We start from the raw sequence: 23,887 nt of genomic DNA on the forward strand, positions 1-23,887 counted from the left end.
GAATCCTAAGCTGGAAAATTAAGCAACTTAGATGACCAAAACACACCAACTCCAACACCTTTCCCCACATACTTAATATCTATACCAACCATATCAATTTTTACCGTTTATGATTAAATTATAAATTGAATTCATGAAAATTTTAAATTGATTTTTTTTTTTTTTTTTTATTTCTCAACTTAAATGGCGATGAATTGGAATCTCTAGTAAGTAGGTTTTAATTAATTTAATTAAAGTTGTAAACTTTAAAAATATTATATAAATTACGTTTAAAATTTAATTTTGTATTTAATACATTTTTAAATATATATTTTTTCTTTTGTAGGGTAGTTAATGGATTGTTGCATTATAAGGTTACACGACAAATATTAACAAATATAATAAAATTACGTTTAAAATTTAATTTTGTATTTAATAATTTTTTAAATATTCTATTTTTTATAGGGTAATTAATGGATTGTTGCATTATAACATTTAGATAGTTAAATTTTCACGTGACAAATATTAATAAATATAATAAACTTCGAGATATATTTTAAAGCCAAATAACAATTAAAGGTTAAAAATTTTATTTATAATTATTTTGGCTTCTTGAACTTAAAAATGCCGATATCCTCGACTCTTTCTATTGTCATCATTTCAAAATAACAATAATAATAATAATAATAATAATAAAATAAAATAACTCAAAAAAATAATAAATAAGATAGAGACAGCTCAACCTATTCTAATCAAACCATTAAATATATAAGGGTGTAATTATATTTATTTTTAAATATTTTTATTTCACTTTTTAGACTCTTTATAAAATTATTTAATTCTAATTAGGTAACCCAACTAATTGTGCATCAAATATTAATATACCTTTTTATCTCTCTTTTTTTACTTTTAGATAATAGGAAGCAACTTTATAGAATTGTTGCGATAAGGTTGAAAATTTTGGTTTTGTCCATAATTTTTTATTTTTTATTTTTTAATTTAAAAAAAAAACATATTCATCATAGAAATAAAACTTAGTGTTTGGTTAATTAAGGTCAAACACATGGAGGAAATTCAAATTGAAATTAAGAAATTTTTATATATTTAAATTAGATATGGTTGAATTCTATATAACAAAAAAAGATTTATTTTGACTTTAAAAAATTCTATTTCAATATCTAAATTTTAGTAAAATAATTATTTATACCCTTTTAATTTTTAAAATGCTTATTTTAGTGTAAGCAAAAAAAAAATATATATATATATATATATATATATATATGTATATAAAAAAAAAAATCAAAAGTAATTGATTTGTTTAGTATAAATTTAAATTTTATATCGAATTTTCGAATAGATTTATAAATTTTGGAAGATAATTAAATAGTAATATTTGGCGCAGAAAGTAAGGCAGGCCGTGGAAGGTAGGTGTAAAGGAGTAGATACAGCTTGGAATTTGGAAACGGACTAAAGTCGACGACCCTACAACGCCATTACTACCCGCTCAGTACACTCTTCGTCTTCAAGCCTCTGTCTCTCTCTGTCTCTCTCTCTCTCTCTCTGTCAATCCTCATTCCTCTGGGCCCCGTCTTACCAATCTCCTTCTCAACTTCAATTTCAAGGTATTTTTCACTCCCTCCGATCGATTCGAATCCAATCGCATCGCGCTTTGTTCCTCTGTTTTTGAATTCTATTTGCGTACGTTTCTCGTTCGTTGAGCTTCCTCCTTCTGATTTCTTCAGTTTGATTTGATTGTTGATTTTTGATTGTTGATTGTTGATTGTTCCTTGATTTTTGGTGGACGGTTCTGTCTTGTGAAGCTGTATGTATATCCGATTCGATCGTTGAATACGACGTTTGCACTGTAATTTGTTGTTTTTTGGTTGATTAATTTGAATCTGGTGTCTGTTTGGTTTGATTTTTCGATCCTGAAAGGGATTTTAGGGCTTTGCTGCTCAGTTGTTTGATTAATCAAGAAAATGATTTATATCTGTTTTGCTGCCAATGCTCTGATCATCTGATGAAAGTGACTTTGATCCACTGTGATTTCTTACAAAAGGATCTTCTCGACTTTTTTATTTTTTTCCTTTTCTCAATGCTTTATGGCCAGATTCTTGTGGGACAGTACATGTTTGGTTTTGTCCAAAAAACAGTATCGAAATTTGGATTCGTATAATCTATAGTTAATTTGTGAGTTTATTTTTTTAATATTACAGGTGTTTTGTGAAATGGTTTTACAGTTATCTATAAGATTAACAAATACACATTCTAAGATACATGAATTTCATATAATGTAAGTTCAATTTAACAAATTCAATCACAAGTCAAACGCCTCAGTTATAGTTATGTTTCTTCTATGCCAAGATTATCTTTAGTTTCGTGTCATGCTTAATAATTTCTTGAAAATGATAGTTGAAAATGGGAAGCAAAGCACCAAGCTGGGCTGATCAGTGGGGTTCGGGAGATTATGGAGTCGAAGATGATGACAACACGGCGATGACGAAGAAAGGGAGCAGCAATGGCAATAGTAGCAAGAAGATGGCAGATGTAAAGGCAGCAGCCTCAGCTGGATTTGTGAAGGCCAAGTCTGCTGCAGCAGTTGGTGCTCAAAAAGTGAAATCTGGAACTTCAGTAGGCATCAAATGGGTCAAGAATCAGTACCAGAAAAAGGTCTCCAAATGACTCAAAATGCTCGAATTCTCCCTTTTGAACATTTTTTTTCTATAACATAAATTGTAGTCTGGATATTTTTGTAGTTCTGTGAAAACAAACCCAATTTCCTGCATTTTGTCGATCGAACTAGACGAGCTTCAAACGACAATTTAGACACAAACTGCAATGAATTCCCATTATTTACAACATGACTTTTGAATAGCGCAAATAGGACTGGTTTCAGTTAGTTAAAATAAAACTATACAGAAAAGCTTTGCATTTGAAGGGATAACACAGAGACAACTGATGGGGGTGAGGAGAATATACAAGAAGAAGAGCAAATATGATCCTTTCTCCTTCCCATTTTATGTAGACGTTCCGAGTCTTGTTGTGTTTCAGCATTCCCCGAACGTGTTTTCCCCGCTGTAGGTCATATACAGGAAACCATCTTCATCCTTGTTTTCCTCATAAATTGCAGACATCATAGCAGCTGCAGACCGACCGAACAATCGTTTAGAACCAGAAAAATGATAAACGTGAAGATTATGCACAAAATATGATAAGAACACATTCCCAAAGTAAAAGTTCTCACCGGTAGGGGGCAAAATATTCTTCACAAAAATGAAGATGGCCTTCTCAGGGCTGAGCTTGATCCTCTTTCGGACCACGTACACGAACTGACCCACAGTTAAATCAGCAGGGACTAAATATCTGCAATCAATAAGGACAGTAACATAACTTTCCTATAGATAACAGTCTTTGTAAGTACTTATAAACAAGGCTCTAAATCCTTCACAAAAGTTAAGGTTTTCTGCACCGATAGCCCGTCTAGTTATCAAATCCTCACAACTCTTCTTGATATTCTCCATTTTAAGGTTCAGAAACATAGCTTTTAGACCCTCGAACAGCATCGTTCTTCTACTACACAACCTATACTCATCTTCGCTACTCGAAACAAAATAGAGATCTATCAATCCACGTCCCACACTAGCCAACATTGTTTTGAACATACTGATATTCCATTCAATCTCAATGTGGTTACATTTGATTATTTTGAACGCGATACAGAGATTAAAATATCTAGAACATTGTTAACGATTAAAATATCTAGAACATTGTTAACCCAAGAAAACGTTCAAAAGTACAAACAACAATATCAATAACTTCATATTGACCTCCGACTCAATGAGACAAGCCATACAACACTTGAAAGACCTATTCTTTTTGGAAAACAAACCAAACTTCCATAGAAAAAATGAAGCAATACAAGGGCGTACAAGAAACAAGCCTCAGAAAAGCAGGAGTTCAATGCTAACTACAAAAAGAACTCCGGTCCAAAACAACTAGACGAATGTCATAGTTACAAAATGGTCTAGTGACCGACGCTCAAGAAACACTAAACCTCGAAAAAAATTCGCAATACTGAAAACAGTCATACGTAACACTATAAAGAACAGCATTTCAGCATTCACAAAATTCGCTCGTTTTACTTCCCATTTGAAAGATACTTATAGATTTGGAAAGCAAATCAAAGTAACGAGTTAATCTTAAATAAAATCGAAATGCCATTGAGTTAGAAAACAGAGAGCAACTTACTTTTTTTTATCAATTTCTGGAACATCACTCTTTTCAGCCCTTTCCACGATCACCTAAACCAGTTAACCGACAGACATTAAAACAAGTACGTATTACAAGAACACTCAAACAATTGCAAGCATTCATAAATTACAAAGATCATACCGGAATTCTGTCAGGATACTTCTCTCGGATCCTAGCAGATTCAACCTGCCTTCTTTCTGGAATGTTCAGAATGTCAATTCAAATTTCAAGTTAATTTCTCATCTTCTCTAGAGTTTATTCAAGAGTATGAATATCAGGCCAAGGTTATTTCCATTTGATCTGGTAGATTATAATAAACATTCTAAAAAAAAAAACTCCCTCATACAACTTGATCGATTGTTTTAATCTTTTGTTGTTCATCATAACATATGTATTTGGGTTTGAATCTCATCAATCAAATTAATATACAAACCCACATGTAATGGGGAGGGTTAAGAATATATATAAAACATTACGCCTCTCCTAATTATGAGACTTGGGCTTAGCAAGTGATTTAACATCGCAATTAAAACTCAATACTCTTATCAATTAATACTACAGACCCCCACCAGAACATAGATTGATCATTTCATAACCAAACATCCCGATCAGAACTCAGCCATTCGGTGAATCCATAATTACAAGAAACAAATGGATAAACCCAATCATTTCGACTATAGCGTATGAGGAATTAAATGAATCAAGCGATGGAATCGAACTGCGTGTTCAAAACTACGAAAAATCCCTCAAAAGATTTGACAGAAACCACAAAATATGACCCTCGATTTGCGTAAGAACAGAAAAAACTAACCCAGGGGATGCTCCAACTTAAACGAGCTTTTTGCCATCGAAAGAGAATCCTCCTGCAGCCAAAAGAAAATCAAAGGAATAAAGAAGGAGCACAGGGGTTTCGAAATCGGCGAGGCAACGGAATCGAATTATTGAGTACCAGAGTGAACGCTCTGTGATAAATGAAATCAAGACAGGATGAGAAAAATCGTTTTCAAGTTGAATATATGCAATGAATATCTCCCCAGCCCCGAACACCGATCCCAATCGCAATTCCCGTAGTCGTTTTTACCTCTTACTCGGGCCCTTCTGGAATCGCCGAGCTCTCGAAATGGACCTGCACAAACTTATCTCTTCAAATGGAGATTGCCCAGTTCATGTCTTATGGGCTCTGGTGTCGAGGTGGAAGCCATGTTTGGGTCGAGCCCAAAATTTGAGTTTTCGATATTTTTAGGTTAAAAAACAATATTATGACAACTAAGATAATTTTTAAAAATTTTAATTATTAATTTAAGTTTATGTATTTTTGTTGTCAATTTTGAATAAATATTTTTAAAAACCAAGCAAAATTTTTTAAAAATAGTTTTTAAAATCTTACGATATGATTTTTTTAATAACTAAAAATTTAAATGTTGCTTTAATAAAGATTAAATACTATTGAGAAGAATAAATTAAAACGAAAAACCAAATTGTAACGGCTTAAGTCGGGCTTTCCTTTAGGTTTTTAAAATCGTCTACTCGTTACTTTCTCCAATCGATGTGGGAACCCCAATCCATCTCCGTTTAGGGGCCAGCGTCCTTGCTAACACATACATACTCCAGGGGCCAACATACTTGCTAGCACATCCCCTTGTGTCTACCCCCTTTAGGGCTTAACCTCCTCATTGGCACACCACCCAGTATTTTGCTCTGATACCATTTGTAAGGGCCTAAGCCCACTGCTAGCCGATACTGTCCTCTTTAAACTTTTCCTTTCGGACTTTCTATCAAAGTGTTTTTAAAATGCGTCTCCTAGGAAAAAGTTTCCACACTTTTATAAAAAAAATTTAGTTCTCCTTCCCGACCCATGTTTGAGATCTCACACAAATAGTTGTGAAACATACTTTAATTTCTATATATGAAAGCGGAAAGGTTTAGATTAAATCCTTTGAATTTTGTAACAATTTAGTCTATGAACTTCAGGCTTTGAATTTAATTTTCTTAGTTTATAAATACATTTATTCCTATCTACGATCTTAACAAATTTTCCCTAATCCAAACATTAAATTAAAGTATTCTATATGGAATGAATTCGTTTCCAAAACCATTTCAAATGGATTCCAAATCCAAAAGTGAAACAGCTTTAAATCATATAGAAGCAATAAATTTGGCAACAACCTTCCAATGAAATGAAAGAACCTCCATTAATGGCGTGCCTAGAATCCTTAAGCCACACGTTACCCCAAAAAAAAAAAAAAAACATTATAAAACACAAAAGAAACAAGAAAGAAAGTGTGTTAATTGAATAGAATAGAATTGAATTGAATTGAGCAACGAACAAACACACAGAGAGAGTGTTCCTGAGAGTAAAGAAAGATCGACATTAATGGCGATTGAACAGAACCAAACATCCCTTTACATTCTCCATTTTCTCCCTCTGCCCATCATTTATAAATGGCCTCATTCAATGCCTCCCCACATTTGTCTCTCTGCCCCCTTTGTTTCCTCTTCTTTAATTAATATTCCAACCTCCTTCCTGCTTTGGTTGTTTGAAGCTTTAATGCTTCTTCATTAATGCTATCATCCACCCTTTTCTCTCCAACTTTTTGCTCTTTTTCTTTATTTCTGGATCTTCCCTGAAGCCTTCTTAACCACTTCCTCTGTTTTCTCTTTATAAGTTCTTTTCAATCTTTGTGTATCTCTTCAAAAAGGAACAGATTTTGTGGTTTGCAGCAGTTCATCTTTTTCCAGCACCTGCAATTCCGTTTCCAACTTATTGGGGTTTTGCATTTTAGTAAGTTTTTATGGTTTTTTGTTGATTTCAACGAGATGTTGGTTCGGTTCAATGAGAAAGTAGTGCTCTGTTTCACTTGGGTTCTTCTTTTTTATTGAGCCGTGCCAATATCACGTGTTGTATCATCCACAATCTAAGAGTCTTATTCATAAGAGAATATGTGTTTTTTTTTTCTTAAACTATTGAAAGTGACGAGGAAAATGACTTCAATGTTCATATGTTCCACACGATACGGTTTGTTTTTTGTTCGATAACATGAAGTTGGGTAGAGGAATTTTGAACTTATAACCTCTCGTTTGAAAGCATATGTTTTAACTAGATAAGGTATACTCATGTTCATCTTAACATGATTTTGTCTACTTTTTAAGGTTCAAAGTCTCCGGATCTTATCATTTAGGTTGCTAATAAGTTGAAAGGTGAAGATTCTCCTAAGATTACAACTTCTTGTTCGAGAGTATATGTTTTAACTAGATAAGCTATACTCAAGTAACCCATGCTCATCTCGTCGTGGTTTTGTCTACTTTAGAAGGTTTAAAGACAGATTCTCCCTCAAATTCTACTCGATTCTAACATGTTGTCTTGTTTTCTCTTCTATTTCCTGTTTTTATGTTTCAGTTTCTGCTGCAAAATTAGGTTCTAGTAATGCTTTAAACTGTATGAACGCCAATCTATCTTTCAGCAGGCAAAGCAGAACTACACAAGAACATAAACTACTATTTACTACTATGGAGAGAATTTCCTTTTCATACCGAAGTTGATCTGTTTCCAAGGGTTTCTTGCGAAGAATCTACTGGAATATTGCTCTTAAAAGTATGTATTTATTATCATGTTCTTCAGGACAATGGGGAGCGCTAATAACTTACACATTGCCTCTCATAGCCACAAAGAATTTGCTATGTTAAATCTCTATCTCTCTATTAGGTATGTGAAATCTGTGTATTCGTACAAGATTAGCATGCTTCTATTGCAGAAAACAGTGTGAACAAACAAATTCATGATCAGTGTGGAAAGAAGTCGAAGTAGTATCTCAGAAAGTGGCATTCCATAGTACATTCTCACCTTCTCCGCACCGTCGATGGACTTCCTTAATCCTATCGGCAGATCTGCAAATGCCGCTGCAACTCCAATCGAACGAAGCAACGCAAATGTTCCCCGCCTGAGCCTTCCACTCGCAATCTGCACCAGAAAACAATTTGCAAATCAACAGGGCAGGTAGAATTCTATTCGATTCTAGTTATGATTCTACGCGGAAAAACACAAGGGATGGGAAGAAGCTGGGGGCCGATAAACACTGCATTTGACTTCTGAACCAATCTCAAATTCGTCTTCCATGGATAAATCCTTGCTTTTTTCTTACCTCCAAAAATAAGCATTAAAAAAATGGCTAAATTAATAAAAATAAATTTTTTTAAAGTTTTAATAATATCTCAAAGTCCCCAAATTACTCTTAAATTTTCAAAAAAATAAAAATAAAAAATTAATACTAACTTTTTTTTTTAATCTTCAAAAACACATTTAAATTATTTTAAAAAAATTTATAAATACATATTTTAAAAATACTCATAAACTTTTAAAAAATAACATTAAAAAGCTTAGAGATAATCTATGAAATGTTAGCCGACTGTTTTAGTCTATATATTAACATAAAATTTTGAACTTTTTGAAATGTTGAACGAAAATTCAAGACTATTTTTGAAATACTGTTAAAAAGTTGAAGGATATTTTTGAAACATTATTAAAAGATAAATACTCACCTAATTCCTAAAAAATACTTTTTTTTAGTTTAAAGGTATTATTGAAAGTTTATGAATAATTTTGAGACAGAGAACAAAATTTATGAATATTTTTATTAATTTACCAGGTGGAGTGCCACAGCAGAGTCTCCGATCATCAATATGCTCGACATTGAGACCGATAACCCACGAACCCAATGAGACATCCTCGTTAGCATACTTGTGTAAAACATGCCTGACGATATGATAACATATAATTAATTAACAAACATTTGTGCAAATCTATAATCCCACAATGAAAGACCAATAAAGTGTTTGTTTGAAGCTCACTGGTTCATTGAAATGTAAGCACCCAAATCATTCGATATTGCATATAGTTGTCCTGTTGCATGTCGGAAATACTTGTTTCCACCTTCTCCAAACTTCCAATGTTCCGGCTCATGGTACCTCACTCCTCTGCATCACCATCATGTTCCATCCAGTTTCAGCTCAATATTGACTGCAAAAATGGAAGGGGAAGCTGAAAATGCCTCACCTTTGCGAAAGAACAGGGCCTGATTTCATGCATCCAATGTATACTCGTGGCTTGGATCGATGTCTGGCTAGTGTCTCGCCAAGCGTTCCTGTGCCAAAGGGTAGAAAGTGTTGGATGATGAAAGTCCCACATCGGCTAATGGGTTTATAATCAAAGAATACTATCTCCATTAATATGAGGCCTTTTGGGAAGCCTAAAGCAAAGCCACTAGAGCTTATACTCAAAGTGGACAATATCACATCGTGGAGAGTCGTGTTCATCTAACAGAAAGAACATGAAATTTCAATTTGATGCTACAAGTGGCCTCTGAATTAGCATACCGATGTTTACATGAACATCATCATCAACTTTGACGTAGAAGTCTGCATCCCATAGAGAAAAGGCTGTGACGAAGTATATCTTGGTTTTGGCGGATAATTCAAGGTAGCCTTCAACATGATCCTGTTCAAAAAGGAGGTAAACGGATGATGAAAGTCCCACATCGGCTAAGTTAGGGAATGATCATGGGTTTATAATCAAGGAATACTCTATCCATTAGTATGAGGCCTCTTGGGGAAGCCCAAAGCAAAGCCATGAAAGCTTAACGCTCAAAGTAAACAATATCATACCATTGTGGAGAGTTGTGTTAGTCTAACAAACAGCGGCTTCTTCTATGAATTCAAGAAACAATGGAAGATGGGTATAAAATATTACCAGCCTAAGGAAATCTCCATGCTTTTTATCTTCTGCTTCAATAGCTCTGTCAAGAATACCTCCTGGTGTAGCACTGTATAGGAATGAAAGCCATTTGAAGGAAAATGGGTATTGAGGTTTCTACGATCTTATAAAAAATGGTTTGTTTCCCTCTTCAACTGATGTGGGATCTCACAATCCACCTCTCTTGGGGTCAGCGTCCTGTACACTGCTTTGATACCATTCGTAACAGTCCAAGCCCATTGCTAGCAAATATAGTCCATTTTGGCCCGTTACGTATCGTCATCAGCCTCACAGTTTTAAAACGTGTTTGTTAGGGAGAGGTTTCCACACATTTATAAAGAATGCTTTGTTCCCCTCTACGACCGACGTAAGATCTCACAATCCACACCACTCAATGTCTGGCTCTAATACCATTTGTAACAACTCAAGCCCACTACTAACAAATATTGTCATCTTTGACTTATTACGTATCACCGTCAGCCTCACGGCTTTAAAACGACGAGATCTCAGCCTAACTCTAATAGTAATAACATCAAGTATTCACAAGCCTTGGCTTCCATTAAAAGCAACCAAGCAGCAATTTAAGCAAGCAAATGCTCACTAACTTAGAGCTGATAGACAACTACAGCAGCATATACTTGTCAGAAGTTCCATCATTTTCAGAACAAAAACACTCAGATCTAATAATTTTCTTAAGAAGATGGCAAAGTTCCCCAAAAAACTAAGCATTATTCAACGCCACCTAACTCCAACCTAACATTTAAGGGCATACAAAGAGTATAAGAAAGCAACCTATGGCCAATGGCAAAGCGAATAATGATACCCTTTTCTTCCTCCAACTTCTTCCTTTTTTCACCTAAACAATAGAACAGATTAATACAAAGATCAGCCAAAACTAATGAACAATCATGAACGAATCCAATCCAAACCTTGAGGCATCCAGGTAGCACGAACAGAATCTCTTCTTTTTCTGCTGCTAAATGCAGTATTGATTCCTATAACCATTAAATACTTTCTTCTCCCAGTTGTATCAGTTTGCTTTGAATCTTGTGATAAAGGTGAGCTGCTTTGGATTGATTCTTGAACTGCTTTGGTTGCAGCTAACTCCATCTCTAAATTGGATATCGATTTATCTAATGTGCTGCATTTAAGCGCCTTGTAAGTAAGGTATAGCTATTGTAAAACTATCCCCCAGACACCATTAGAGGACTTACTGTATGGCGTTGTGTGTGTTAAAAACCTTGCCAAAGATGTCTTTGGATGAAAAATTGAGTTCATTCTGTGGAGGAGGAGGAGAAAATTTTAAGGCAGGTTCGTTATGGTGTTGAAGCAAGAGAAATCTGGAGATGCTTACTGTTTTTAGATCACAGCCCTTTGATACTAACTTCAATTCTTTGGCTTCTATGGACGTCGATCGAGCCATGTCTTTGGGTTCAGGAATTGTCCACATCCTGCAAGAAATTCGATCGTGCCATCATCAGTCACAGATATTGTCCACTTTGGCCTGTTAGTATCGTCGTTAGTCCTTGTAACGAATGATTTGTTTCCCAACCGATATGGGATCTCACAATCCACCCCACTGAGGGTCCAGCATCTTCGCTGACACACGGTGTTCGGCTCTAACACCATTTATAATAGCCTAAGCCTACCACTAACGGATATTGTCCGTTTTGGTCCAATGCGTATTGTTGTTAGTCTCACTGATTTAAAACATGTCTACTAGGGAGAGATTTCCACACCCCTTTAAGGAATGATTCGTTCCCTCTCCAAGCGATGTGGGATCTCACAATCTACCCCCAAAGGTCTAGCGTCCTCGCTGGCACACCGCCCGGCGTTCAAAGACTTGGGATATTACTGTTGGATGATAAAAGTCCCACATCCGCTAATTTAGGGAATGATCATGGGTTTATAATCAAGCAAATCCACGAGAGCTTAGGCTCAAAGTGGACAATATCATACTAGTGTGGAGAGGAGTCGTGTTCGTCTAACAATTACATCCATACCATCATTTCATTCCATGCTGCAAAATGAAAAGTGAATATAGAATAGAAATGACGGCAGAATTATAGAAGTGCTGGACATGCTGTGGTGATATCAACCGCAGTCTAGCAAGTTGTTCATACATGGGAAGAGTATTGATAAATGCAATTGCTGGTAATACTAATTCCAAACCCATTGAATCACAAAAAGAAGGAGAAAAAGGAAGCAAACATGAGACCCACCAAACTCCCATTCATTATTAGGAGAGAGAGAGAGAAGAAAAGAACAAGAAGAAAACAAAATCACAGAACACGCGTCCTTTTGGATCATCTGGGCAAACCAACAAACGTGATGAAAAGAAGACAATATTCCCAAACATCAGCAGCATAGTTTAAGAATCCCAGAATTGAAAAGTAAGCAGGAAATTGAGAAACAAAGAAGAAACCCATTTGAGAGAGTAGTAATCTGAGTTTCAAACCTGTTGGTGAAGAGCATTCCAGAGAAAAAGCTAGCCAAGCAAAGGAAGAGGGTCCATTTCCGGGATACGAGAGTTCTTGAAGAGTGATGATGATTCGCTTTGCTTTTCCCACACATTTTAGCTTTCTATGTCGCAACCATGAGTACCCGAATCGAGCCAAACACCAAAAAGGCCCAAAATGGTTAAACGAATTCGAAACAGAGGTAGAGAAGAAGGGTTTAGAGTAATAGAAATTGTTCTTCTTCTCTCTCTAACACAGTATTTGCAGAATATGGATCGCGACTTTACAGAGAAGGCAAGTAGAATTGAACAGAGGACAGGTGAGAGATAGTAAGACCGACATCGCGTCATCTTTCTCCACACTCTCAAATTACCAATCTACCCTCGTAAAGAAATGGAACACCTTCATTTGGACAAAATTCAATTATATTCCTAAAATTTCCTTTTTTTATTTATAAACTCTTAAATTTTATCTAATAATAATTTTTATTGAAAAACTTTTTAAAGTTGAAGCGTACGAATCTCGGGTTGAGAAAATTTTAAGATTTTATGCTACCCGAATTACGCTCAATTCAACAATACATTAATAAGTTAAACTTTACTCTATCCGTGTTTATACGTTGATACAGTATAACAACCAATATGATTAGTAGATTGTTAGATCGCTTAATCAAGGAATAATTGCCCGTAAACTCCATAAAAAATTGAAGGGTTGTGTAACGACCCAGATCCACCGCTAGCAAATATTGTCCTCTTTGGGCTTTCCCTGTCGGGCTTCCCCTCAAGGCTTTAAAACGCGTCTGCTAGAGGAAGGTTTCCACACCCTTATAAAGGGTGATTTGTTCTCCTCCTCAACCAATGTGGGACATCACACGTTGAGTCGGGTAATTAACTATATATAAAAAAATGTATTTTTAATAGGTCAAAAGAGTAAAAGTTGAAAGTGTTCCACTTACTTTCTTAGGACAAAAAGTTGATAGGCAATGGAAAAATGTGCCCAAATCGGAATTTTTGTTCACTGTTTTCCATTTGTTCCTTTTGATCTTTCGAGCCAATATTCCTTAAAGCATTAAAGTGAGGAATTTTCTTTATAATTTTTCAAATATTAAATTAGGATGTTGAAATTTTGAAATTAGAATAAAATTGCAACTTAATTGGATAAATTCGTAACAATTTTCTTACGAATGATGGATGATTTTCCAGTTATGCCCCTGACACTTATATCCAAACTGGCAAATGATAGCAGCATGATTGCCATGTCATCACTAAAAAGTAAAAAACAATGGAGAAATTATTATTTATTTAATGTACAAAAATAATTAAAAGCTATTGAAAATAAGAGAATAAGAATATAAAAAAATTTCAAAATAAGTATAATCACATTTGCTTTGTTCTGAAGTGAGATATTCAAATCTGTGCAACTATAGTTAATTAATGTATTAAATATAATAATAGTAATAAATTTGATGGCATTATCTTTACTTCTAAAATAATTATCCACATCCTCCACTAAATAAAAAGTAAAATAATAAAGATGATAATAATTAGCAAATTAGTCCCTTGTGGAAGGTGACAAAAGTATGGTAGGTGGGGTTGGTAAAGGATGACATGGTTGCCCATATTGAACTGAGAGCAATATTTATACCTTTTGTTTTTTAAGACGAAGAGTCATTCTGTATTAGGAATCACGGATCTCCACAATGGTATGATATTGTCCACTTTAAGCATAAGCTCTCATGACTTTGTTTGGACTTCCCCAAAAGGCCTCATACCAATAGAGATAATATTCCTTCACTTATAAACCTATGATCATTCCCTAAATTAGGGAACGTGGGACTCACTCCCAATAATCCTAAATATTCCATCTACCCACCATCCTCGAAACACATCAACTATATATACTCATATCTCATATCGATATTATGAGTTAAAAGTGGCTTACTAGTGGGGATTTAAAAGTGGCTATATTTTAAAATAAAAAAGGCAATACGTTCAATCAAAATATAAAATATTTAATACCCAATGCACACTGGTAGGTGCAAGTGTAACAAGGGAAGAAAGATTAAAAGGCAAAAACAAAAGAACAATAATCTATTTTCCGAAGTCAGTAATTCCCCATATACGATCATAATGATAATATTTTTGAGACCCAAAGTGATTCAAGAGACTCAGGAGAGGAGGCAAATTCAAGAGGCATACTACTCTCGTAGGATTGAAGGTTATAGGCATTGGAAACTTTCCTGTAACCCTTTTTTGTTCTACCGATGATATTCTGATATTCTGAAAAATTATGCCAAAAATTCGATCTAATAAGGTAATTGCATACCGAAGTATAGAATCATGCAATGTGTACCATACCATAGCTCCAACAAAGAAGTAAGCGCTTTCTCCTCCAGGGAAAATGCCTGGTCTGCCAATAAGAATCGAAGCGAGGCGAATCTGGGAAATCGAAATCCAGTAGAACTTAAGGTATGGGTCTAAAAGTCACTAGAGCGATAATAACTGCGACTTGTGATCGATGCCATTGAATACGAAAGTTCCAGACATGGGTACAAACTGTCGGGTGATTAGCTGAAGAAAAAAGAGAACCTTTTTAATACGTCATTCTAGGAGATCGAAGCTTTCATGCAAATGTCACTTTAGGTAGGGGGTAAAATATCAAATGATAGATGAAAGGGGGAAAAAAAAAAGGCCCAGAAAGTATTAACTTTACCTTGATTACTTCTTGTGATGCAATTCCACCAATGAAAGCAGCGACTGCATGGAGCTCTGCCGCACCGAATCGGCACATCTCATTAATGAGATCCTCTGATAAAGTCAAGCCATTGCAACCCAAGTCACTGAGTAGGCCAACGGCAGTAGTTTTCAATCGAGATATGTCCTCGTCAATCCCACTGCAAGAGCATCAATTAGTTAAAAGTCTACATCATTATTAAAGAAACACATATCCCATACAAAACAGCATCAGACACTACCCATCAAATTGCCCGGGAAAACTGTTGTAATTGGCAGCAAAACGATCAACAGCTCGAAGCAGAATATAAAATCCAACTGCCACGCTGGAAGAAGAGAAATAAATGTCAAATAGAGTAGAGATTACTTATTTTTTAATATATATACTTATTCAGTTGAAGAGAAGTTCCAAGATCTTCGGTAAACAAATGCAGAGAAACGAACCCAACTACCATGTAGCAACAAAAATCGGTTTTCTCAATGAAAGCGCACTTACCCAAAAAAATAATAATGATAAATTGATTGCAATAATATTGGATGCATAAATAGATAATAAAATAGTAAGCAAACAACTCTCCCTGGTAAAACTGGTTGCCTGAAAGAAATTTAGCTACTGAAAAGAAACATACCAAAATCGGCACAAAGATGTTGAAAGGGCAAATACTTGTATAAAAAAACAGAGATGTAACATTATTGTCCACATTTAAGATTGATAATAAATAGATTTTACGCCAATAAGTAATTAAATCTATTTATTTATTTATTGCTATTAAAAATACCAAAGAAAGGATTTCTAAGAACATCGTATTTTAATACAAATGAAATTATATGATATCGTCCATTCATCATTGCACTGAATAAAGTAAAAATGTAACATCAGAAAACAAAGTAAGAAGCACGTTGACTAATTTAGTGTAACCTGAAATCCTCGTCAGTTAGATACTTCTGTAGCTCAGCGAAGATAGGAGAATTGAACTCATCCTCAAGTGAACGATATCTGCAAACCTACAAAAATTTCCCATAATCCATTAGAAAAAATAAAACGGTATATGCACGAATTTGTAGGCATGCATCCACACAAATGCCTCAGTTGAAGTAGAATAAAGTTTTTGAGAGCAACATATTCAGCCATTATGCACTACACAATCATATCACACTACATTTATCTGAGCAAAGGGAGCTTTGTACATGCGAAGGTGAATTCAAAATACATTGGTGGATTCCTGATAGGTAGTTCTTTAATTTATCAAGAAACTAAAAAATTATTAAACAAGATAGAGAACCATTTAGACAGAGAGGAAATCTGTCCTGTGATACATCCAGAACTCCTAGGAAAAACTTAAAAAGCTCTGACCACATACGTCATGATGGCTAAATCATAATTAGGCTCTTTAAAGGAAGATTCTTAGAATATCATGGAGAATGACAGGATTAAATTAGAAGGCTCCTGTCCTATCAACTTGGGATACCAGCAGATTGTACAAAAAGAATAATAAGTATTATGACAATGATCATAGTAGAGCATACTTTCAGCTTTCTTGCATTTTTACAGAAGCTTTTGATTGTCGCTTTAGAGATGCTATTTGGATCTCTGCCAATTTTTTTCAAAATGTTCCTTGCTCTTTCCTCTATTAGCATGAAGTCAGCCTCGGCCTTAGCTTGATAGATGTTTTGCAAATTAACATAGTGCCTACAAAAGGCAGAATCCAGCCCTTCAGTCAATAAATAAGTTAGTTAAATTTCATGGTATTTTCTAGAAAATTGAGACACTCACTCAGTTGAAGATGTCATATCTGGTATTGATCCTTCCATGGGTGCCTCACCACCTCCTTCATTCGCTATGAACTCCTGCAGAGAAATTAAAGAAACATTTTAAAGAAAAATGGAGTACAACTACATCAAGTTCAGGCCACAACTTTGGAAGTAATGCTTACGATATTGTTAGAATTTCCAAATCAATACTTGCGTTAATGAACAGATAGATGAAAATAGAGGAGAGAGGGTGAGACGAAGGTCAGGGGTCAAAATAATAATGGTTAAACAGCCAAATTTTAAAAGATACTCGAGGTCTTTTCAACTTTCAATCCAAAATGATTTCATTCTATACCAAAGAGAAGAATAGCAGTAACAGCAATACAATATATTTTAACACATTGTTCCATACAATTTTCTAATCAATAAAAAAAATAACTATTAAGGTATTAATTATTATTGGCGATATTACTAAAATCAATAAATATTAAGTCTTTAGTTCGGTATAATAATAATAATATATAAATTTGCTATAAATTAATAATGTCAATCGCAAAATTACTTCTTTAACAATATATTTTGAAATTTTGGATGATTAAACAGAATCATATGTAATGCATGAATTACTTAAGAATTGATTGATTTAAACCACATGAATCCGTAGATATTTAGCTATTATAAAATAAAACAATGAATCAGAAGCGAAGTTAAATTTACTACGGTAATTTAAGTATGTTAATTCAAGTGAATCACACTTGCATTTCCTGATCCCTCAAAAGGAATAATGAGAACAAACATGTAAATCCACAAGCAGATCCTCCAATCTAAGGATTGTTAAGAATAGATCAAGCAATATACATGCAACAAATCAATTAAATATCCAGCCATCATATGAATTAGAAGAATGTGATAGTTAAGCAAGATGGTGGTGACTGGTCATTTCTAAGAACCTCAAGTACTATATAAGTCTGATTGTCATAACTCGAAATAACACCTAAAAAGAAATTGTCAATTGTTGGAGATACAGAGCTAAAGTAGTAGTGAAAAAGTTTCAGTAACCTTCAAAGCAGCCACTAATATCCAAAAATCTGATGAATTAGAATCAACTTCAGCACAGCTATCATCAACTATCTGTTTCAGATCTGGACCTGATATGAAGAAAATGATAAATAATGGTGCTCATATTTCTAGACACTAAGTAGATCTGTCACCTTTTAGGAACTAAAAAAATTGATTTGAACAAAAACCTTAAAATACGCCATCAGACACTCCAATCGACAATTCTAATCTCATTAAAACTGTAGGCAGTCTCAAGACGTTATACGTTCAACTACCATGTACAACAAGAGGTGATACTCCACAATCCTTTCCATGACATTCAGAAATAGTTGGACCACGTTAAGTGAAAACTAACTTTCAGAAGAGCTAGAGAAATTAAACTAGCAGCACCAACTTCCAAAAAGATCTTTTTCTTTCTTTTTTTTTTAACTTCCAACTTTCAATTGACACAAGAGTTTAGCTATAAATACAAACCAGATGATGGAACTCGAGTAAGGGCAGTAATCAATAACCTGAAAAGATGTTCTAATATTTTGAATATTCTACTGTAAGAAGCTTAAAAGAGTCTCTCAAAATGCACAAGAACTTCCTTTCCTTTTTTAAAAGAAAAGATTCCGAGAACATGGTGTTGATATTAGTTGGAATAGATGTGAACCAATGAAAGGAATGAAAGGTTTTTCCCCCAGATTTTTGCAAGAAAACAGGAAAAAGGAGAAACGGTGTGCGACACTTTTTGGCACCTGGTAGATCAATCTAGAGACAGAACCACGTGAGGATCCTTCTAGATATTGTCCTGAAACCAATGGGTTGATTGGCGGGAATAAAAAATCCTAAGGTTTCAGAAACCCGCGTTTGGGATGCAGGGTTGGTTGGGCTTCTGAAACTTGTGTTTGGAGTATAGGTTGTGTCTGGCAGGGTTTAGTTAATCTGTTTTCTTTTTATTCTTTTAGGTCATCTTTTTTTTTCAATCTCCAGTCTTGTGATGTGATAATTATTTTAGGTTGTTTTTCTTTCAATCTCCAAGCTAGTGAGGTTAAGGGATTGAAGTCGAGGACCTCAGAACCAACCTACTATGGTATGGGCACAATTGATAATTCCATTGAGAATGTCAAGAATGCCACCGCTCTCAAACAATCATGGACCATCTCCATTCTCCATAATATCATGCTTGCAAGTACTCCAACATCTTTCAAACAATTCAGCAAATAACCCATCTAGACCTAGAGCTTATGAGGTCCTAAAAAATTAGCTCCAACAAAATTTCTTCTTCAGGGAAGAGGACCCTTCTAGGCACTGCTTTGAAGAAAATAGATGAAATTTCAACAAAATGAGACAACTCCAAAAGGGAAGACTACGAAACAAGTAACTGATAGAACAGCTTTCACAAATCAATATCTAAGATCAACAGCAGGTTTGTGTTCCTAGATCAATTAGTCTAAATGTTTTTAAAAAATGCCCGCTTACTGATTCCATGCGGAGCAAAGACTTTGAACGAAGCTTCAATAGCTTCTCTGTAGTTATCTTCATCCATTGCAATCATCTTGGCTTTGAGGAGATCCTGCATTGTCCAAGAGCCCACAATTTTAGTGACTATCACATGTTACTGATTGCAAAAAGGCAAATAAAAGGCAACCTTGAATTCTTTCTTCTCTTCTCTGCTTGATGGTAAACTGCCACCGTGGCTTTTGGCCCACTCTTCAGCCATCTTGACAAGAATAACAACATATGGAGTGTGTTTGTGTGCAACAGGGTCAGGAATATTGAGATCAATAGTTTCAGAAAACCTGTCAAGAGTGAGTACATGGTATATCAAAATTTGAAAGAATGAAACGTCTATGTTCTCCAATCAGTGATTGTGCTTAATAGTAAACTTCACAGCTTAGATAGACCAAAAACAAATGCAAACAGACAATATTGACATATGAAATCCATCCTATTAAAAAGATGGAAAGGATGTTGACTAAAAACTCTACCTCCTCAGCTCTGGCCATGGGTTATTTAACCGAAGATCATCCAGAAAATGATCGGGCTTTGACTCAATGACAGTATGCTCCTGATATACATGGATAAAATATCTTATTTTAGCGCCCTTGACTATATACAATATTTTATCTTTTGAAACCATGTAGTAAACACTTATTTAAAACATTAAAACTGTTTGTGCAAGTGAACCATATTGAAATATTTGTGACAGACAAGACCCCATTAGACATTCAGTAGCTTAGATATGGGACTGAAAGAAGTGACAGTTAAGCTGTTTTACGTCAGCAATTTACCATTTCAACCTGCAAACGCTTTTAATCACGAGCCTCTATTTCTCCAAGTTCAAGCTAAGCATCACATCTAGTTATTTGATATTAAGCCGGAATTCAGGTAAATATACATGATAATTGAGAAGTACAAGTTTAATAAGGGCTAGTAAAGGATCCAGATTAGTCAAATATCATGTGTCAGGCATTTTTTCCCCAGAAATGGTAATATAAATACTTTGAACCCTTCTATACATACCACATGATTATTTCTTTGAATTGGGTAATTGAAGTAGCATTAGCAATACTTTACCTTTAAACTGATTCTGACAAGCCCAGTGAGGCCGTAGGAGCGTGCAACGACCAATATAACATTTGCGTTCCTACAGATTTTATCTAGCTTCACAATCCATTCTTCAACCAACTGAATAAATTCAAAGTGTCCATTAAAAGGGAAATTCAAAGTGTCCATTAAAAGGGCAATTCAAAGTGTCCAAATACGACTTTCTTTCCAACAAAACCTTAGAAAAAAAATTTGCCATACCATGACAAATTACAGAAAACTAGTAACCAAAGAAAAAACTCACTATTTAACAAAACCAAGAACAGAAAATTGGAGTTTGTGCACTTTCCGCTATTGTTGAGGCTTTCTAAGCATGCCAACTACACAAAAAGAAACTTTAACCTTTTTACCAACCATCAATTTGCTAATAAGAGATTTAACCAAAAAGCATCCACCGTACAGGCTTGAATTTGTTATATGTTCCTAAGGTTACTAATTTTCAGGGCTAAAAATATCTCCCAACAAGAACCCTTTGAGTAACATTGTTAAATCTATGACTCGAGGAATTTGGTATGAGAGTAAGAAAAGCATCTCTTATGGAAAAACTTACCCTTGGGAAGAAAGCTTTGAGCTAATCAAGGTTCATGCAGTTTTTCAGTGTGCCTCTTCCAAAACTTTCAAAAATTATTCACTCCTTGAAACTTTTTAGTTTCTTATAAATAATAATAAATTTACAAATGCAACTAAAAAGAATACGACACAATCCAAGTGATGCGAAAACAATTGCACAAAGGACATGATATAAGAGATGACAGGCAAGAGAAAAACCAAGAATTTCAGCAAAGAGGAGCAACATCAATTGAACTAAGCATGTATATCACAGTACCTGTGTGGCAACTACTAATGTAAACTGTGAAAAGAATGATGGCCTTGTTTCAATTAATGCCTCCGGACACTCTTCTATAAACTTAGCTTTCACAGCATCATTTAGTTCTTGAAGAAATGCACATACACACTTTGCCTTTGACTGTCCAATACTAGATTCATCCACTAGAAAAATAATCACACAAAACAAGATAAGGTTTAGTTGATAAACCATGTTTTTCTTTCCTTACAGAAGTAGTTATAGCTCAAAAGTATTGATTAGTATTGAAGTAGATTATTTTAGTACATACGGACAGCAGATTGGAAAGAAGATTCATTTTATTGTTGACGGAATGATTTTTCAAAAGATTATTATGGAAAGGCAATTCCAGAATTCTAATTGATAGTCCTCCCCAATAATCAATTTAACTTCAAATTTCAAGTTAAATTATGAGAAAATATCATTCGTAGGTCCATAGGCAATTGCCAATTACAAATCGGGCTCCATTACCAAAAGCAACAGTGACATATAACTTACTTACCCATGAAGTTGTTGCCAAGGTCGCCCTCTTCTATCTTGGTACCGTCAACTATAGTGATGCTTCCAATCCCTCCAAGTACTAGATTTTTCAATGTCTCGGAACCAGTAGGCCCGCAATTGAGAAGGCATATACTCGCTTTTTCAAGGGCTGCCTGCCCTTGTTCACCCCAGATCCTACGATATCACGGGATAAAAGCTTTCAGAACATAAAGGTAATAAAGATGATTAAATTTAGTCGAACAAGTTTGCTAAATGATAAATTTGACCCAAAAAGAAAGAAAGAAACACTCTAGGTAACCCATTTCTCCATAGAGATAATACTACAAGAACTAGGTTGCCGCAATGATGTGGGTAAAACCTAAGCTCCGATGTAAATTCATTACTTGTAAACTTACCGACAAACTATATATCGTCGGGCAATATATAGTTACAATAAAAGAAAATATATATATATATATATATATATGCAATCACGAAAATTCCAGCAATTCCTATAAAGAAAAAAAATGTCAATGGTTAATCATAGCGGGAACAGCTGCTGGGTAACGAGGACACCAAGAAACTAAGAAGTGCGCGAACTTTGTTTGCGCCAAATGCGGATTAGTTCATAAACATTTGCGCTTCTTTTCTTTCACTGGACGAAAAAACAGATAAACCTAAAGATAAATTAGCGAGAGAAGAAGTACAGACAACTTGAAGGTGGAGTATGCTACTGGTACAGAGTTAGGGCAAAAAACGGAGCAAGAAGATAGAGGCAAAGAATCGAAATACGAAGAAGAGTTGAAGATTGAGGAATGAAGAAGGTGTGAGAGAGGGAATGAGGAGGACCTGAGTTGGCGATCGTATTTTACTTTGGGCTCCGCCATTTTCTCTGCTTCGCGCGCTCTGTTCTCCCTCTCTTGTTCAAGTCTTGTTCCTCTGTCTGAAGTGTCAATGAGCTTTCTGAATTTGCGTGGGAACGACGCAGTGAAGACTGAATTTATTTTTTTATTATTTAATATAAACGAAATAAAACAAGGGGAACAAATACGGAGGACGACGAGGACTCTATACGTCGTCGTTTCCAATGAACTATTGCTAATTCCTTTTCTCCTATTTATTTATCACGATTTTTTTTTTTTATTTGCCCATTGGCAAATTTTAAGAATAATGTATTTTTAAAAAATATATATATTAATTAATTAGAGTAGTTTTATAAAGAGAAACTCTAAAATTGGAGTCTAAAAGTCACCTAATATCCGGTGAGTTGAACGATGTGTACGTGATATGCGATTTATATTGAAATTATTGTGTTAAATACAATTATTGTTTGTAAGATAAATTTAAAAACAAAATTCAAATGACTATAAAATAAATATTAAGTTTAAAATATAATATATTATAAGTCTTTTAAAAAATCCATATAGAAATGTTGTTTTTCACTTTGTTTTTATTATTTAATATCTAAAAAAATAGTAGATTAAATTACAAATTTAACTTCTCTTTATTTGGTCTTTCATACTTTTAAAGCTTCAAATTTAGTTTACAACGTTTGAGATTTTTAAAAACTCATTTACAACACAAAATTAAGATTTTTAGATTCCATTAGATATAAAATTAACAAAAATTAACATTTATATCAAATAAATCAATTAATTATTAAGACGATAAAAAAAAAAAAATTGGGAAGTTGGGAATTCATTAACATTTATGTTAAATAAATCGATTAATTAAAAAAGATATCAAGTATAGTTCAACAAATAAAGTATAAATTACTTATCTCAAAAGTTATTGAACATGTAGGTAATGAACCGACCATTCACCAATTCATCAAACATTAGCCTAGAATAGCAAGTACAATATTTGCAAAAATTGAAATGATCATCCAAAGCGAAATTACAAAGATGTTAAAGATAGATCGTCGATATAAATATAACTCGATTAATTAAGTCATTACTTACCCTTTCCGTGCTGTGCTTCGATGTCCACCCCT

The 23,887-nt window shown here is 34.4% G+C and overlaps 4 protein-coding genes across 10 annotated transcripts; 1 reads left to right on the forward strand and 3 right to left on the reverse strand.

Moving 5' to 3' along the window:
- The first annotated feature begins 1,389 nt into the window (after positions 1-1,389).
- On the forward strand, positions 1,390-2,764 carry LOC147789093 (uncharacterized). Of its 4 annotated transcripts, none has more exons than XM_087118436.1 (2): positions 1,390-1,677; positions 2,392-2,764. In XM_087118436.1, exon 2 carries the CDS (start codon positions 2,398-2,400, stop codon positions 2,659-2,661), a length of 264 nt encoding a protein of 87 aa, XP_086974562.1. In that variant the 5' UTR covers positions 1,390-1,677; positions 2,392-2,397; the 3' UTR covers positions 2,662-2,764. The 4 variants fall into 4 exon arrangements, with proteins under 4 accessions (XP_086974562.1, XP_086974560.1, XP_086974563.1 ...); XM_087118434.1 differs by having other exon boundaries at positions 1,399-1,601; XM_087118437.1 differs by lacking the exon at positions 1,390-1,677 and adding an exon at positions 1,723-1,801.
- Positions 2,765-2,800: 36 nt separating this feature from the next.
- LOC111777233 (autophagy-related protein 8C-like) lies at positions 2,801-5,302 on the reverse strand. 2 transcript variants are annotated; one of them, XM_023656739.2, is made up of 6 exons: positions 5,180-5,302; positions 5,042-5,093; positions 4,372-4,427; positions 4,228-4,280; positions 3,224-3,342; positions 2,801-3,121 (listed from the first exon to the last, which is right to left on the reverse strand). In XM_023656739.2, the coding sequence occupies exons 2-6, from the start codon at positions 5,076-5,078 to the stop codon at positions 3,027-3,029; spliced, it is 360 nt and encodes a 119-aa protein (XP_023512507.1). In that variant the 5' UTR covers positions 5,079-5,093; positions 5,180-5,302; the 3' UTR covers positions 2,801-3,026. The 2 variants fall into 2 exon arrangements, with proteins under 2 accessions (XP_023512507.1, XP_086974559.1); XM_087118433.1 differs by lacking the exons at positions 2,801-3,121; positions 3,224-3,342 and adding an exon at positions 3,349-3,576 and having other exon boundaries at positions 5,042-5,182.
- Positions 5,303-6,403: 1,101 nt separating this feature from the next.
- Positions 6,404-12,822, reverse strand: LOC111777230 (putative beta-1,3-galactosyltransferase 2). 3 transcript variants are annotated; one of them, XM_023656730.2, is made up of 11 exons: positions 12,435-12,822; positions 11,191-11,427; positions 10,906-11,117; positions 10,769-10,832; positions 9,974-10,046; positions 9,601-9,721; positions 9,281-9,368; positions 9,076-9,201; positions 8,871-8,980; positions 8,072-8,188; positions 6,404-6,972 (listed from the first exon to the last, which is right to left on the reverse strand). In XM_023656730.2, the coding sequence occupies exons 1-11, from the start codon at positions 12,548-12,550 to the stop codon at positions 6,956-6,958; spliced, it is 1,281 nt and encodes a 426-aa protein (XP_023512498.2). In that variant the 5' UTR covers positions 12,551-12,822; the 3' UTR covers positions 6,404-6,955. The 3 variants fall into 3 exon arrangements, with proteins under 3 accessions (XP_023512498.2, XP_023512500.2, XP_023512497.2); XM_023656732.2 differs by lacking the exon at positions 6,404-6,972 and having other exon boundaries at positions 7,811-8,188; positions 11,191-11,255; positions 11,331-11,427; positions 12,435-12,819; XM_023656729.2 differs by lacking the exon at positions 6,404-6,972 and having other exon boundaries at positions 7,811-8,188.
- Positions 12,823-14,496: 1,674 nt separating this feature from the next.
- On the reverse strand, positions 14,497-22,903 carry AXR1 (NAD(P)-binding Rossmann-fold superfamily protein). Its single transcript, XM_023657170.2, has 14 exons — positions 22,744-22,903; positions 21,917-22,089; positions 21,397-21,560; positions 20,541-20,651; positions 19,952-20,031; positions 19,612-19,762; positions 19,443-19,536; positions 17,979-18,067; positions 16,942-17,015; positions 16,695-16,857; positions 16,087-16,172; positions 15,410-15,493; positions 15,148-15,328; positions 14,497-15,005 (listed from the first exon to the last, which is right to left on the reverse strand). The coding sequence occupies exons 1-14, from the start codon at positions 22,779-22,781 to the stop codon at positions 14,922-14,924; spliced, it is 1,572 nt and encodes a 523-aa protein (XP_023512938.2). The 5' UTR covers positions 22,782-22,903; the 3' UTR covers positions 14,497-14,921.
- Between the last annotated feature and the right edge of the window lie 984 nt (positions 22,904-23,887).

This window comes from Cucurbita pepo, chromosome 16, assembly GCF_057944985.1.
Source record: "Cucurbita pepo subsp. pepo isolate OVF chromosome 16, ASM5794498v1, whole genome shotgun sequence".
Classification (NCBI taxonomy): Eukaryota; Viridiplantae; Streptophyta; class Magnoliopsida; order Cucurbitales; family Cucurbitaceae; genus Cucurbita; species Cucurbita pepo.